The sequence below is a fragment of the Pseudophryne corroboree genome, chromosome 11, assembly GCF_028390025.1.
Source record: "Pseudophryne corroboree isolate aPseCor3 chromosome 11, aPseCor3.hap2, whole genome shotgun sequence".
Lineage (NCBI taxonomy): Eukaryota > Metazoa > Chordata > Amphibia > Anura > Myobatrachidae > Pseudophryne > Pseudophryne corroboree.
Window position 1 is genome coordinate 206679671 of NC_086454.1, and position 16091 is coordinate 206695761.

The following is a 16091-nucleotide window of genomic DNA, read 5'->3' on the forward strand; positions in this document are numbered from 1 at the left end:
CGTCTGAGAGTGGGAGTTCTTCATTCCGAACTTATTTCTTTTTTAGTGATTCCAAGAGCCACACATCCTGTGGTCCTGGGCCTTCCATGGCTCCGTCTTCACAATCCTACAATTGATTGGACGACTACGCAAATCCTGGCATGGGGTTCCTCCTGTGCTGAGACATGTTTGTTTAAAGTATTGCCTGTCTGTTCTTCCTCCCCCAGGTCGTCTGATGTTCCACCTCCTCCATATCAAGATTTCACGGATGTGTTCAGTAAAGCTTCTGCTGATATCCTTCCTCCTCATAGAGAATGGGACTGCCCGATTGATCTCGTTCCAGGGAAGGTTCCACCTCGAGGCCGAACTTATCCGTTGTCTCTGCCTGAGACGCATTCTATGGAGGAATACATTAAAGAGAACCTAGCAAAGGGGTTCATTCGACCTTCTTCTTCCCCAGCCGGCGCAGGCTTCTTTTTTGTGAAAAAGAAAGATGGTGGTCTGCGGCCGTGCATCGACTACAGAGGTTTGAACGACATTACCATCAAGAACCGTTATCCTTTACCCCTGATTACTGAGCTCTTTGACAGAGTTAGCGCAGCTACCATCTTTACAAAGCTGGACTTGAGAGGTGCATACAATCTCATCCGGATCTGTGAGGGTGACGAGTGGAAGACCGCCTTTAACACCCGTAACGGACATTATGAGTACCTCGTCATGCCCTTCGGATTGAGTAATGCTCCAGCTGTCTTCCAGCATTTTGTCAATGAGATCTTCAGAGACATTCTATACCGTCATGTCGTGGTCTATCTAGACGATATCCTCATTTTTGCCAACGATTTAGAGGAACATCGTTTTTGGGTTAAAGAGGTTCTGTCCCGTCTCCGTGTCAATCATCTCTATTGCAAATTAGAGAAATGCGTCTTTGAAGTCAAGTCCATTCCGTTTCTAGGGTACATTGTGTCCGGTTCCGGACTAGAGATGGATCCTGAGAAACTACAAGCAATCCAAAATTGGCCGATACCCTTAACCCTCAAAGGGGTCCAGGGGTTCTTGGGGTTCGCCAACTATTACCGAAAGTTTATACGAGACTTTTCCACCATTGTGGCGCCTATTACTGCTTTCACTAAGAAGGGTGCTAACCCGTCCAAGTGGTCTGAGGAAGCCATGCAAGCATTTCATCTTTTAAAACAAAGGTTCATCTCTGCGCCTGTTCTGAAACAGCCTGACATCGACTCTCCTTTCATCTTAGAGGTGGATGCCTCCTCCGTTGGAGTAGGAGCGGTGTTATCTCAGAGGGCTAAAGATGGCCATTTACACCCTTGCAGTTTCTTCTCCCGGAAGTTCTCCCCAGCTGAGCGCAACTATGCCATTGGCGACCAGGAGTTGCTAGCCATCAAGCTCGCTCTAGAAGAGTGGAGGTATCTGTTGGAGGGAGCTTCTCATTCAATCACCATACTTACAGACCACAAGAACCTTTTATATCTGAAAGGCGCACAATGTCTCAACCCTCGTCAGGCCAGATGGGCACTTTTCTTTTCCAGGTTCGACTTTAAACTCCAGTTCTGTCCGGGCTCTCAGAATCGCAGGGCCGATGCCCTTTCCCGCTCATGGGAGCAAGAAAATGAGTCAGAGTCTTCAGACAAGCATCCTATTATAAATCCGTTGGCATTCTCCACGGTAGGGATGGACTCTACGCCCCCATCAGGGAAAAGTTTTGTGAAACCGATGCTAAGGAAGAAGCTCATGCATTGGGCCCATGCTTCCCGTTTTGCCGGACATACAGGTATCCAAAAAACCCTGGAGTTTATCTCTAGGTCCTATTGGTGGCCAACTCTGAAAAAGGACGTCTTGGAGTTTATTGCATCTTGCCCAAAGTGTGCTCAACATAAGGTATCCCGCCAGTCGCCTGCGGGGCAACTGGTTCCACTATCTGTTCCCCGTCGACCTTGGACCCATTTGTCGATGGATTTTATTACAGATTTACCCATGTGCAACAAGTTCAATACCATCTGGGTGGTAGTTGACCGGTTCACCAAGATGGCACACTTCATTCCTCTCACCGGTCTTCCGTCAGCTTCCAAGTTGGCTCAAGTATTCATACAAGAGATCTTCCGACTCCACGGTCTTCCTGAAGAAATTATCTCAGATCGAGGAGTTCAATTCACAGCCAAATTCTGGCGAAGTTTATGTCAAGTCCTTCAAGTCAAGCTAAAGTTTTCCACGGCTTACCATCCTCAGACCAATGGTCAAACCGAGAGGGTGAATCAGGACTTGGAGGCCTTCCTCCGCATCTATGTGTCCTCCTCTCAAGATGACTGGGTTCAATTACTTCCCTGGGCCGAGTTCTGTCATAACAACCAGTATCATTCTTCATCTGCTTCAACACCATTCTTCACTAACTTTGGATTCCACCCTAAAGTCCCTGAGTTCCAACCGCTTCCAGCAACTTCTGTTCCCGCAGTGGATATCACCTTGCATCAGTTTGCCAATATCTGGAAGAGCGTACGATCAGCTCTGCTCAAGGCATCGTTCAGGTACAAGAAGTTTGCGGATAAGAAGCGTCGAGCAGTTCCTGCTCTCAAGGTGGGTGATCGGGTATGGTTATCCACGAAGAATTTGAGGTTAAGAGTTCCCAGTATGAAGTTTGCACCTCGCTATATCGGTCCTTTCAAGATTGAACAAGTCATCAATCCTGTTGCTTACAGACTTCAGTTGCCTCCCTTCTTAAAAATACCCAGGACATTCCATGTTTCCCTGTTGAAACCGCTGATCTTGAATCGGTTTCATTCCTCACTTCCTCCAACTCCGAAAGTCCAAACTCAACGAGGCGTTGAGTATGAAGTGGCCAAGATCCTGGACTCACGTCACCGTTACGGTCAACTACAGTATCTTATTGACTGGAAGGGTTACGGCCCTGAGGAACGTTCATGGACCAATGCTTCTGATGTCCATGCTCCTGCCTTGGTCCGGAGATTCCATTCCAAGTTTCCTCAAAAGCCAAAGAAGTGTCCTGGGGCCACTCCTAAAGGGGGGGGGTGCTGTCACGATCCGGGTATCTGGACGCCATTTCTTACCCATCAGATGCCTCCTAAGGCTGGCTCAGCGCTCCAGGACCGGATCCCATCTGTTGTCCTAGTGTTCACATTCCTGCATCCTCTCCTGTCTCTCTGAGACGCTGTCACAGTAACGCCTTATTACATCTGGCATGGCGTCTCCCGCGGCCTCCGCCGCCGTCCCTGAGCTTCTGCATGCAGAGTGTCAGAGTGGCGATTACGTCAGCCGCGGCCTCCGCTGTGTCCGCGTGGTTGGATGTGCACTTGTCAGCCAGGCGTCTCCTGTCTCCAGTGGCCGGCGCCGCCATTACTGTTTTCATTACCACATGGATTACAAACCAAACTTCCCTCCAAGTGTCTGCATGGGCGCAGCCATCTTGGATTCTGTCAGCTGATCATTTCCTCCAATCTGTTGTCAGTATTGTTAATCTGCATAATTGCCTAGCCAATCCCTTCCTTGCTGCAGGTATAAATACACTGTGCCTGAGCAAGGAAGGAGTCAGTGCTTTGGTTGTCAAACCTAGTTCCTGTTTGTCTCTCTCCTGTGATTGTCTTCCAGGTTCCAGCTCCTGTCTCAAGACTTCCACCATAGAGACCCGCACCAGCATTCCACCTGCGGTGTAGCCTGACTCTCCAATCCATTGTGGATTCATCTGTTTCCAGCTACAACATCACCTGCTTCCAGCAGAGTACAGCTTCTCTTAAAGGGCCGGTGTCCTTTCTACACTTTACCACTCTCCACCGGTATTATTATTTCTCCGCTCTCAAGTTCTACATTTCAGTTCATATTTCATCGCTCCCAAGTTCATTTATTATTTAACTGGTTCCAGCCAGTATCCACTCCGTGCTAACAACAGTCTGGTTCCAGCCAGTATCCACAGCAGCCGTTTTATCTTCAGCAACCCAGCTTTTCCTGGAACACCAGCTGGTACAATCCTGGGTTATCTCCATTGCTACAGTCGGGCCTGGTAAGGACTTTCCATCTAGAAGATTATAAGAACTATCTCACACTACCAGTGCCCTGTGGCTCCTGCCATCCTGTAGTACCCAGGAACTGTATTTATTCTTTGCTGACTTTTACGTTTTCTTTTACTGCTGCTGTGTTGCGGAGTTGTCATAATAAACATCATTGACTTTTATCCAAGTTGTCGTGGTCACGCCTTCGGGCAGTTATTATTCATGTTACTTACATGTCCAGGGGTCTGATACAACCTCCCAGGTTCCGGTACATCTCAGCCCCTACAACTGAGGCTGCCTCCCGTCAGCTCAGGCCCTCAGTTGTGACAAATAGGGTGTGGTGTAATGTGAATAAGGAGCAATTTAGTGTGATGTAATGTGAATAAGGGGCTCTACTGTGAGGAGCAACGTTTATAAGGTAAAGTGATACTACTGTGGGATGTAATATGAATTATGGACACTATCGCATGATCATATGTGAATAAAGTTGCAGTACTGTGTGGCGTAATTGGAATTGGGGTTATTGCTTGGCCATGCCCCCTGCCAGCAAAAACACTCCCCTTTTTGGGCTGTGCGCCAAATGTGCGAACTGTTCCTATTTAAAATATAGGGGTACAAGGTCAGAGGCGGAACCAGCGGTGGTGCTAGGGGGCACCAGCCAAAATCTTGCCTAGGGCATCATATTGGTTAGGGCCGGCTCTGCCCCCCCCCTGTATATATGTATGCAGCACAGCACCAGCATCTCCCTGTGCTGCTCCCCCCTCCCTCCCTCTGTGCGGGCAGAGCAGCGGGGCAGGAGGCTGTTATGTCTCCCCGCACACAGCAGCGCACGGACCCGTCCGCTGTGTGTGCAGGGCTGACAGTCTCACGGGAGCAGCAGCCGCAGCTTCGTGAGGGAAGCCGGCTCTAAGCTCTCGCTCCCCTTCTCCCCGCTGACTGCCTGTTAGGTAGTGGTACACGCCCCCCGCACGGACACGCGCCTACAAAGCTCCTCAGCGACAGGGGTCGCTGCAGCGAGCGGGTCTCGTCCGGCGTTCCGGAACTTGGTCCGGTCCGGCTTTCACCGAATCCCCCTTTTTACTTTTGCCAGCACCTGCTGACCACCACTGATTCAAACGAATACATATTTACTGTGCAATAAAATTGGCTTTACCATCTTCGCTGGGATGCCAACGAGTACATACTTTTTTCACGAGAAGTGTAACAGTTTTTTCACATTTTTATCAACAGACATTATTATTAACCGCACAGGTAAACCTAATACAAGGTGTTAATTTAGGAATGCAGAACGGTGAACCTGACAGAGTAGTATTGCTGTAGTTAGTGTAGCAACGGAACAAGACACGCCTCCTCTAGCTGAGCTGACATGCCCGTGGGTGAAATTAATACACCTCCTTCTGATGTCTCAAGCGTACCTTTTTATATGTCAAATACTGGACGGTTTGGATTTAGGAGATATACTGTATATGCTATAAACTTTGTACGCAGCATGTTATGAACGTATCACAATAACGTCACGACGTTGCCTTTCAAATGTGGCGCTGAAACAGCAAGCAACCCAAGCGCCGCAGAGTCTCAGGCAGCCCAGCTCCCGGCCCGCCGAGTGATTCTGTACAGAGGAGTCGGTAGACTACAACTCCCGACAGCCCCAGTTCCCGCCCAAGACACGCATGCGCTCTGTCTACTGATGCCGCCATTTTGTGAAGCAGGGCTCGGAGTGATTAAACGGTGAGCTGGTTTCCATCGGGCGCCTCCGGTCCTGTTCCCCGCTGGCACTGTAATCTGGATCACTGGAATCTGTCTGAAAAGCAGAAAAAAACTGAGAAAAAGCAGCCCGGGGGAGGTAAGGAGAGAGGAAGAGGCGGTTTTGCAGGAGCTTTCTCCGGCCTCTAGGTGTCACGATGGGGCTCCGGTGCGGGCGGCTGACGGGGGTGTTTGTCTCCCTCTATCGTTATTGGAATTTGGCAAAAAAAAAAAAAAAAAAAAAAAGTCTGTAGCTGTGAGAGTGAGACTCAGTCCCTGTCTCAGTGTGGCTATGCCCGCTGCTTCGCCGGCTCAGAGTGGGCTAATTTAGGCGGGATATTTCTGAGTCGGCCGCGGCGTTAGGCCCGTCATCCATTTTCTCTCCAGTCGCTGGTTTTCTGTATCCATGACGGACTGGCTACCCATAGAAGCATGATGCTAGCAGCCTCCCGTGTGTGTACGGCCCTGGCCTAGTGGACCGTTAATACAGCTGGAGGTCTTGGTAGAATCTATACTGATATCCGCACTTCGTAAAGCCGCAACTACGCTGGCACACTGCTCCGATCACTCAATAATAACTCTGCTGCTAGTGCGTGCGGGTGGCGGGCGCTTGAAGGCTGCGTAGAGCCGGTAAAGCTATTTCCTTTGGAGCTGCTGTCCTGGCTGATGAATAATCCCCGTGTTGTGGTTAAGTTCTGACGGCGCCTATGGCTGTTGTGCGTGAATAATGCTTTTCCCGCTGCGGGTGTCCGGCCGTGCTCCTGCGATGAGGCTTCCTCTCATGGACCGCGCAGGGAACTCTCAGTCCAACAGCACTATGTACAGTAACTTTGCCTTCAGACAGGAGGATGACTTTCACCAGGGATAGAAAAGTTGGGAAGAGCTCCCTCTGTGTTCCCCAATTCTGAATAGCTGTTTTATGTACAGATTTGTATTCGGTAGGCTGGCATACATTTGTAAGACTAACACTGTAATCTACACTTTTTCACAATTGTAATTCTAAATCATAAAGTATATGTATTTCTCTATCGTCCTAAGTGGATGCTGGGGTTCCTGAAAGGACCATGGGGATAGCGGCTCCGCAGGAGACAGGGCACAAAAAAGTAAAGCTTTACTAGGTCAGGTGGTGTGCACTGGCTCCTCCCCCTATGACCCTCCTCCAGACTCCAGTTAGATTTTGTGCCCGAACGAGAAGGGTGCAATCTAGGTGGCTCTCCTAAAGAGCTGCTTAGAGAAAGTTTAGTTTAGGTTTTTTTTCTTTACAGTGAGTCCTGCTGGCAACAGGATCACTGCAACGTGGGACTTAGGGGGAAAGTAGTAAACTCACCTGCATGCAGAGTGGATTTGCTGCTTGGCTACTGGACACCATTAGCTCCAGAGGGATCGAACACAGGCCCAGCCGTGGAGTCCGGTCCCGGAGCCGCGCCGCCGACCCCCTTGCAGATGCTGAAGCGTGAAGAGGTCCGGAAACCGGCGGCTGAAGACTCCTCAGTCTTCATAAGGTAGCGCACAGCACTGCAGCTGTGCGCCATTTTCCTCTCAGCACACTTCACTGGGCAGTCACTGAGGGTGCAGAGCGCTGGGGGGGGGGCGCTCTGAGAGGCAAATATAAACCTTATACAAGGCTAAAAATACCTCACATATAGCCCATAGGGGCTATATGGAGATATTTAACCCCTGCCTGACTGGAAAAATAGCGGGAGAAGAACCCGCCGAAAAAGGGGCGGGGCCTATCTCCTCAGCACACGGCGCCATTTTCTGTCACAGCTCCGCTGGTCAGAACGGCTCCCAGGTCTCTCCCCTGCACTGCACTACAGAAACAGGGTAAAACAGAGAGGGGGGGCACATTAATGGCTATATATATATATATTAAAGCAGCTATAAGGGAGCACTTAATATAAGGATATCCCTTGTATATATAGCGCTTTGTGGTGTGTGCTGGCAGACTCTCCCTCTGTCTCCCCAAAAGGGCTAGTGGGTCCTGTCTTCATTAGAGCATTCCCTGTGAGTTTGCGGTGTGTGTCGGTACGTGGTGTCGACATGTATGAGGACGATATTGGTGTGGAGGCGGAGCAATTGCCAAATATGCAGATGTCACCCCCCAGGGGGTCGACACCAGAATGGATGCCTTTATTTGTGGAATTACGTGATGGTTTATCTTCCCTTAAACAGTCAGTTGAGGACATGAGGCGGCCGGACAATCAATTAATGCCTGTCCAGGCGCCTCAAACACCGTCAGGGGCTGTAAAACGCCCTTTGCCTCAGTCGGTCGACACAGACCCAGACACGGGCACTGATTCCAGTGACGACGGTAGAAATTCAAACGTATTTTCCAGTAGGGCCACACGTTATATGATTTTGGCAATGAAGGAGACGTTACATTTAGCTGATACTACAGATACCGTAAAACAGGGTATTATGTATGGTGTGAAAAAACTACAAACAGTTTTTCCTGAATCAGAAGAATTAAATGACGTGTGTGATGAAGCGTGGGTTGCTCCTGATAAAAAGTTGATAATTTCAAAAAAGTTATTGGCATTATACCCTTTCCCGCCAGAGGTTAGGGCGCGCTGGGAAACACCCCCTAAGGTGGACAAGGCGCTCACACGCTTATCCAAACAAGTGGCGTTACCCTCTCCTGAGACGGCCGCACTTAAGGATCCATCAGATAGAAAGATGGAAGTTATTCAAAAGAATATATACACACATGCAGGTGTTATACTACGACCAGCTATAGCAACTGCCTGGATGTGCAGTGCTGGAGTAGTTTGGTCAGAATCCCTGATTGAAAATATTGATACCCTAGATAGGGACAATGTTTTACTGTCGTTAGAACAAATAAAGGATGCATTTATCTATATGCGTGATGCACAGAGGGATATTTGCACACTGGCATCTCGGGTGAGTGCTATGTCCATTTCAGCCAGAAGAGCCTTATGGACACGACAGTGGACAGGCGATGCGGATTCAAAACGTCACATGGAGGTTTTGCCGTATAAAGGGGAGGAGTTATTTGGAGTTGGTCTATCAGACTTGGTGGCCACGGCTACTGCCGGGAAATCCACTTTTTTACCTCAAGTCACTCCCCAACAGAGAAAGGCACCGACCTTTCAACCGCAGCCTTTTCGCTCCTACAAAAATAAGAGAGCAAAGGGCTTGTCGTACCTGCCACGAGGCAGAGGAAGAGGGAAGAGACACCAACAGGCAGCTCCTTCCCAGGAACAGAAGCCCTCCCCGGCTCCTGCAAAAACCTCAGCATGACGCTGGGGCCTCTCAAGCGGACTCGGGGACAGTGGGGGGCCGTCTCAAAAATTACAGCGCGCAGTGGGCTCACTCGCAGGTAGACCCCTGGATCCTGCAGATAATATCTCAGGGGTACAGGTTGGAATTAGAGACGGATCCTCCTCATCGTTTCCTGAAGTCTGCCTTACCAACCGTCTCTTCCGAAAGGGAGAGGGTGTTGGAAGCCATTCACAAGCTGTACGCTCAGCAGGTGATAGTCAAAGTACCCCTATTACAACAAGGAAAGGGGTATTATTCCACTCTATTTGTGGTACCGAAGCCGGATGGCTCGGTAAGGCCTATTCTAAATCTGAAGTCCTTGAACCTCTACATAAAAAAGTTCAAGTTCAAGATGGAGTCACTCAGAGCAGTGATAGCGAACCTGGAAGAAGGGGACTTTATGGTATCCTTGGACATCAAGGATGCGTATCTACACGTTCCGATTTACCCCGCACACCAGGGGTACCTCAGGTTCATTGTTCAAAACTGTCACTATCAGTTTCAGACGCTGCCGTTCGGATTGTCCACGGCGCCTCGGGTCTTTACCAAGGTAATGGCCGAGATGATGATTCTTCTTCGAAGAAAAGGCGTATTAGTTATCCCATACTTGGACGATCTCCTAATAAGGGCAAGGTCCAGAGAACAGCTGGAGACAGCTTTAGCACTATCTCAAGAGGTGCTAAGACAACACGGGTGGATTCTGAATATTCCAAAATCCCATTTAATCCCGACAACTCGTCTGCTGTTCCTAGGAATGATTCTGGACACGGTTCAGAAAAAGGTTTTCCTTCCAGAGGAAAAAGCCAAGGAGTTATCCGATCTGGTCAGGAACCTCCTAAAACCAGGAAAAGTGTCAGTACATCAATGCACAAGAGTCCTGGGAAAAATGGTGGCTTCTTACGAAGCAATTCCATTCGGCAGATTCCATGCAAGAATATTCCAAAGGGATCTGTTGGACAAATGGTCAGGGTCGCATCTGCAGATGCACCTGCGAATAACCCTGTCACCAAAGACAAGGGTGTCACTTCTGTGGTGGTTGCAGAAGGCTCACCTATTAGAAGGCCGCAGATTCGGCATTCAGGATTGGATCCTGGTGACCACGGACGCCAGCCTGAGAGGCTGGGGAGCAGTCACACAAGGAAGAAACTTCCAGGGAGTATGGACGAGTCTGGAAAAGTCTCTTCACATAAACATTCTGGAACTAAGAGCAATCTACAATGCTCTAAGCCAGGCGGAACTTCTCCTGCAAGGAAAGCCGGTGTTGATTCAGTCGGACAACATCACGGCGGTCGCCCATGTAAACAGGCAGGGCGGCACAAGAAGCAGGAGTGCAATGGCAGAAGCTGCCAAGATTCTTCGCTGGGCGGAGAATCACGTGATAGCACTGTCAGCAGTGTTCATCCCGGGCGTGGACAACTGGGAAGCAGACTTCCTCAGCAGACACGATCTTCATCCGGGAGAGTGGGGTCTACATCCAGAAGTCTTCAACATGTTAATAGACCGTTGGGAAAGACCAATTGTAGACATGATGGCGTCTCGCCTCAACAAGAAACTGGACAAATATTGCGCCAGGTCAAGAGATCCACAGGCAATAGCTGTGGACGCACTGGTAACTCCTTGGGTGTACCAGTCAGTGTATGTGTTTCCTCCTCTGCCGCTCATACCAAAGGTATTGAAGATCATACGGCAAAGAAGAGTAAGAACAATACTAGTGGTTCCGGATTGGCCGAGAAGGACTTGGTATCCGGAACTTCAAGAGATGCTCACGGACGAACCGTGGCCTCTACCTCTGAGAAGGGACCTGCTACAGCAGGGTCCCTGTCTTTTTCAAGACTTACCGCGGCTGCGTTTGACGGCATGGCGGTTGAACGCCAGATCCTAAAAGGGAAAGGCATTCCAGAAGAAGTCATTCCTACCTTGATTAAGGCACGGAAGGAAGTCACCGTGAAACATTATCACCGCATTTGGCGAAAATATGTAGCGTGGTGCGAGGATCGGAGGGTTCCGACGGAGGAATTCCAACTGGGTCGTTTCCTACATTTCCTGCAATCAGGATTATCTATGGGTCTCAAATTGGGATCCATTAAGGTTCAAATTTCGGCCCTGTCAATATTCTTCCAAAAAGAATTGGCCTCTGTCCCTGAGGTCCAGACTTTTGTCAAGGGAGTACTGCATATACAGCCTCCTGTGGTGCCTCCGGTGGCACCGTGGGATCTAAATGTAGTTTTAGATTTCCTCAAATCCCATTGGTTTGAACCATTGAAAAAGGTGGATTTGAAATATCTCACATTGAAAGTGACTATGTTACTAGCCCTGGCCTCTGCCAGGAGAGTATCTGAATTGGCGGCTTTATCTTATAAAAGTCCTTATCTAATCTTCCATTCGGATAGGGCAGAACTGCGGACTCGTCCGCATTTTCTCCCTAAAGTGGTATCAGCATTTCATTTGAACCAACCTATTGTGGTGCCTGCGGCCACTAGCGACTTGGAGGACTCCAAGTTGTTGGACGTTGTCAGAGTCTTAAAAATATACATTGCAAGGACGGCTGGAGTCAGAAAATCTGACTCGCTGTTTATATTGTATGCACCCAACAAGTTGGGCGCACCTGCTTCTAAGCAGTCGATTGCTCGTTGGATTTGTAACACAATTCAACTTGCACATTCTGTGGCAGGCCTGCCACAGCCTAAAACTGTAAAAGCCCACTCCACAAGGAAGGTGGGCTCATCTTGGGCGGCTGCCCGAGGGGTCTCGGCATTACAACTCTGCCGAGCAGCTACGTGGTCGGGGGAGAACACGTTTGTAAAATTTTACAAATTTGATACCCTGGCAAAGGAGGACCTGGAGTTCTCTCATTCGGTGCTGCAGAGTCATCCGCACTCTCCCGCCCGTTTGGGAGCTTTGGTATAATCCCCATGGTCCTTTCAGGAACCCCAGCATCCACTTAGGACGATAGAGAAAATAAGAATTTACTTACCGATAATTCTATTTCTCGGAGTCCGTAGTGGATGCTGGGCGCCCATCCCAAGTGCGGATTATCTGCAATACTTGTACATAGTTATTGTTAACTAATTCGGGTTATTGTTAAGGAGCCATCTTTAAGAGGCCCTTTCTGTTGTCATACTGTTAACTGGGTTTAGATCACAAGTTGTACGGTGTGATTGGTGTGGCTGGTATGAGTCTTACCCGGGATTCAAAATGCCTCCCTTATTGTGTATGCTCGTCCGGGCACAGTACCTAACTGGAGTCTGGAGGAGGGTCATAGGGGGAGGAGCCAGTGCACACCACCTGACCTAGTAAAGCTTTACTTTTTTGTGCCCTGTCTCCTGCGGAGCCGCTATCCCCATGGTCCTTTCAGGAACCCCAGCATCCACTACGGACTCCGAGAAATAGAATTATCGGTAAGTAAATTCTTATTATTATAGTTCAATCATAAGTATTGAAAGAAAACAAAAAATTATATTTATGTGCTTTATGCAATGCTGCTTATTAAATATTTGAAGCAAACATTAGCCAAAGTTTTTAGCGATTTTGTGGGTTTCCAAGTCAACGCCTTTTACTTTGTTTTTGTACCTATACCAATTCCTAAAGTACTCCACTGCGGAATTGAAATTGATGGATGTAACATGCAGATCTAAAACAATACATCACGGCCACTGGTATCACAAACTTTCCTTCACCCCTTAAGGTCCATACACTTTAGACCAGGCTTTTTTAACCAGTGTGCCGCGACCAGTTGCAAGGTGTGCCGCAGAACCTGAGCAGCTTCCTGCACCTTCAGAGTGAACTGTTGGCCCGGGCTCCTCTTAGAGGATCATTCATGCTGTGACCTGTGCCTTGATGACGCAGTGGTGTGATATCATAGGATTTATGTGTGGAGAAATTGATTTATGTGTGAGCAACATGATTTACAGTATGTGGGGAGCAACAGGATTTATGTGGGGAACAATGTGATTGTCCTACACAGAAAAAACAATGTATGTGTGGATTTTTTTTTATTACTGTGAGGCCCAATGTGTGTGTTTTTCTTTTTTTCTTTTTTCTCTGACGTCCCTAGTGGATGCTGGGAACTCCGTAAGGACCATGGGGAATAGCGGCTCCGCAGGAGACTGGGCACAACTAAAGAAAGCTTTAGGACTACCTGGTGTGCACTGGCTCCTCCCACTATGACCCTCTTACAGACCTCAGTTAGAATCTTGTGCCCGGCTGAGCTGGATGCACACTAGGGGCTCTCCTGAGCTCCTAGAGAGAAAGTATATTTTAGGTTTTTTATTTTACAGTGAGATCTGCTGGCAACAGACTCACTGCAGCGAGGGACTAAGGGGAGAAGAAGCGAACCTACCTGACTGGAGATAGCTTGGGCTTCTTGGGCTACTGGACACCATTAGCTCCAGAGGGATCGAACACAGGAACTGGCCTCGATCGTTCGGTCCCGGAGCCGCGCCGCCGTCCCCCTTACAGAGCCAGAAGCGAGAATACTCCGGAAAATCGGCGGCAGAAGACTTCGGTCTTCACCAAGGTAGCGCACAGCACTGCAGCTGTGCGCCATTGCTCCTCATGTACACCTCACACTCCGGTCACTGATGGGTGCAGGGCGCTGGGGGGGGCGCGCCCTGAGGGCAATATTACACACCTTGGCTGGCGAATCTACACCATATATAGTCCCAGAGGCTATATAGGTGTAAAAAAATACCCCTGCCAGAGTTTCAAAAACGCGGGAGAAGTCAGCCGAAAAAGGGGCGGGGCTATCTCCCTCAGCACACTGGCGCCATTTCTCCCTCACAGCTCCGCTGGAAGGAAGCTCCCTGGCTCTTCCCTGCAGTCTACAAGCTACAGAAGTGTAAAAAAGAGAGGGGGGACACTAAATTTAGGCGCAGTATATATATAGCAGCTATAAGGGGATATAATTCAGTTAGTCCCTGTATTATATAGCGCTCTGGTGTGTGCTGGCATACTCTCTCTCTGTCTCCCCAAAGGGCTTTGTGGGGTCCTGTCCTCTGTCAGAGCATTCCCTGTGTGTGTGCGGTGTGTCGGTACGGCTGTGTCGACATGTTTGATGAGGCTTATGTGGAGGCGGAGCAGATGCCTATAAATGTGATGTCACCCCCTGCGGGGCGGACACCTGATTGGATGGACTTATGGAAGGAATTACGTGAAAGTGTCGACTCCTTACATAAAACATTGACGACATGCCAAATGCGGGACAGCCGGCTTCTCAGCTCGTGCCTGCCCAGGCGTCTCAAAGGCCATCAGGGGCTCTAAAACGCCCGCTACCTCAGATGGCAGACACAGATGTCGACACGGATACTGATACCAGTGTCGACGACGAAGAGACTAATGTAATGTCCAATAGGGCCACTCGTTACATGATTGAGGCAATGAAAAATGTATTACACATTTCTGATATTACCCCAGGTACCACAAAAAAGGGTATTATGTTTGGGGAGAAAAAACTACCAGTGGTTTTTCCCCCTTCTGAAGAATTAAATGAAGTGTGTGAAGTAGCGTGGGCTTCCCCTGATAAAAAAATTGGTAATTTCTAAAAGGTTACTAATGGCGTACCCTTTCCCGCCAGAGGATAGGTCACGTTGGGAGACACGCCCTAGGGTGGATAAAGCGCTCACACGCTTGTCAAAGAAGGTGGCACTAACCGTCTCCGGTACGGCCGCCCTAAAGGAGCCTGCTGATAGCCTCCTGCTTTCTATCCTGAAGTCTGTATATACACACTCAGGCATTATACTGAGACCAGCTATTGCTTCAGCATGGATGTACAGTGCTGCAGCTGCGTGGTCAGATTCCCTGTCGGAAAATATTGACACCCTAGACAGGGACACTATATTGCTAACCATAGAGCATATAAAAGACGCAGTCTTATACATGAGAGATGCACAGAGGGATATCTGCCGGCTGGCATCTAAAATAAGTGCAATGTCCATTTCTGCGAGGAGAGGCTTATGGACTCGGCAGTGGACAGGGGATGCAGATTCTAAAAGGCACATGGAAGTTTTGCCTTATAAGGGTGAGGAGTTATTCGGGGATGGTCTCTCAGACCTGGTTTCCACAGCAACAGCTGGGAAGTCAGCATTTTTGCCCCATGTTCCCTCACAGCCTAAGAAAGCACTGTATTATCAGGTACAGTCCTTTCGACCCCAGAAAAGCAGGCGGGGAAAAGGCGCGTCCTTTCTGCCCAGAGGCAGAGGTAGGGGGAAAAAGCTGCAACAAACAGCCGGTTCCCAGGAGCAAAAGTCCTCCCCCGCTTCCTCCAAGTCCGCCGCATGACGGTGGGGCTCCACAGGCGGAGCCAGGTACGGTGGGGGGCCGCCTCAAAAATTTCAGCGATAACTGGGCTCGCTCACAGGTGGATCCCTGGATCCTTCAAGTAGTATCTCAGGGGTACAAGCTGGAATTCGAGACGTCTCCCCCCCCCGCCGTTTCCTCAAATCTGCCTTGCCGACAACTCCCTCAGGCAGGGAGGCTGTGCTAGAGGCAATTCACAAGCTGTATTCGCAGCAGGTGATAGTCAAGGTGCCCCTACTTCAACAAGGACGGGGTTACTATTCCACAATGTTTGTGGTACCGAAACCGGACGGTTCGGTGAGACCCATTTTAAATTTGAAATCCTTGAACACATATATAAAAAAATTCAAGTTCAAGATGGAATCGCTCAGGTTGGTTATTGCAAGCCTGGACGAGGGGGATTACATGGTATCCCTGGACATCAAGGATGCTTACCTGCATGTCCCCATTTACCATCCTCACCAGGAGTACCTCAGATTTGTGGTACAGGATTGTCATTACCAATTCCAGATGCTGCCGTTTGGGCTGTCCACGGCACTGAGGGCATTTACCAAGGTAATGGCCGAAATGATGATACTCCCTCGAAAAAAGGGAGTTTTAATTATCCCGTACTTGGACGATCTCCTGATAAAGGCGAGGTCCAAGGAGCAGTTGTTGGTCGGGTTAGCACTATCTCGGGAAGTGCTACAACAGCACGGTTGGATTCTAAAGATTCCAAAGTCACAGCTGGTTCCTACGACACGTCTACTGTTCCTGGGGATGGTTCTGGATACAGACCAG

General features: G+C 49.2%; 1 protein-coding gene across 2 annotated transcripts in view; it reads left to right on the forward strand.

The window, feature by feature from the left end:
• Positions 1-5535: 5535 nt before the first annotated feature.
• CTCF (CCCTC-binding factor) overlaps positions 5536-16091 on the forward strand; it is a 336867-nt gene continuing 326311 nt past the window's right edge. The window contains exon 1 of one of the 2 annotated variants that reach the window (XM_063945251.1): positions 5536-5835. Coding sequence is in view for 1 of the 2 variants with exons in the window: in XM_063945250.1 (XP_063801320.1) it covers positions 5680-5720 (41 nt within the window). In the remaining variant the exon portion in view is untranslated. The remainder of the gene's footprint in view (positions 5836-16091) is intronic. The other variant, XM_063945250.1, reaches the window with a different exon arrangement.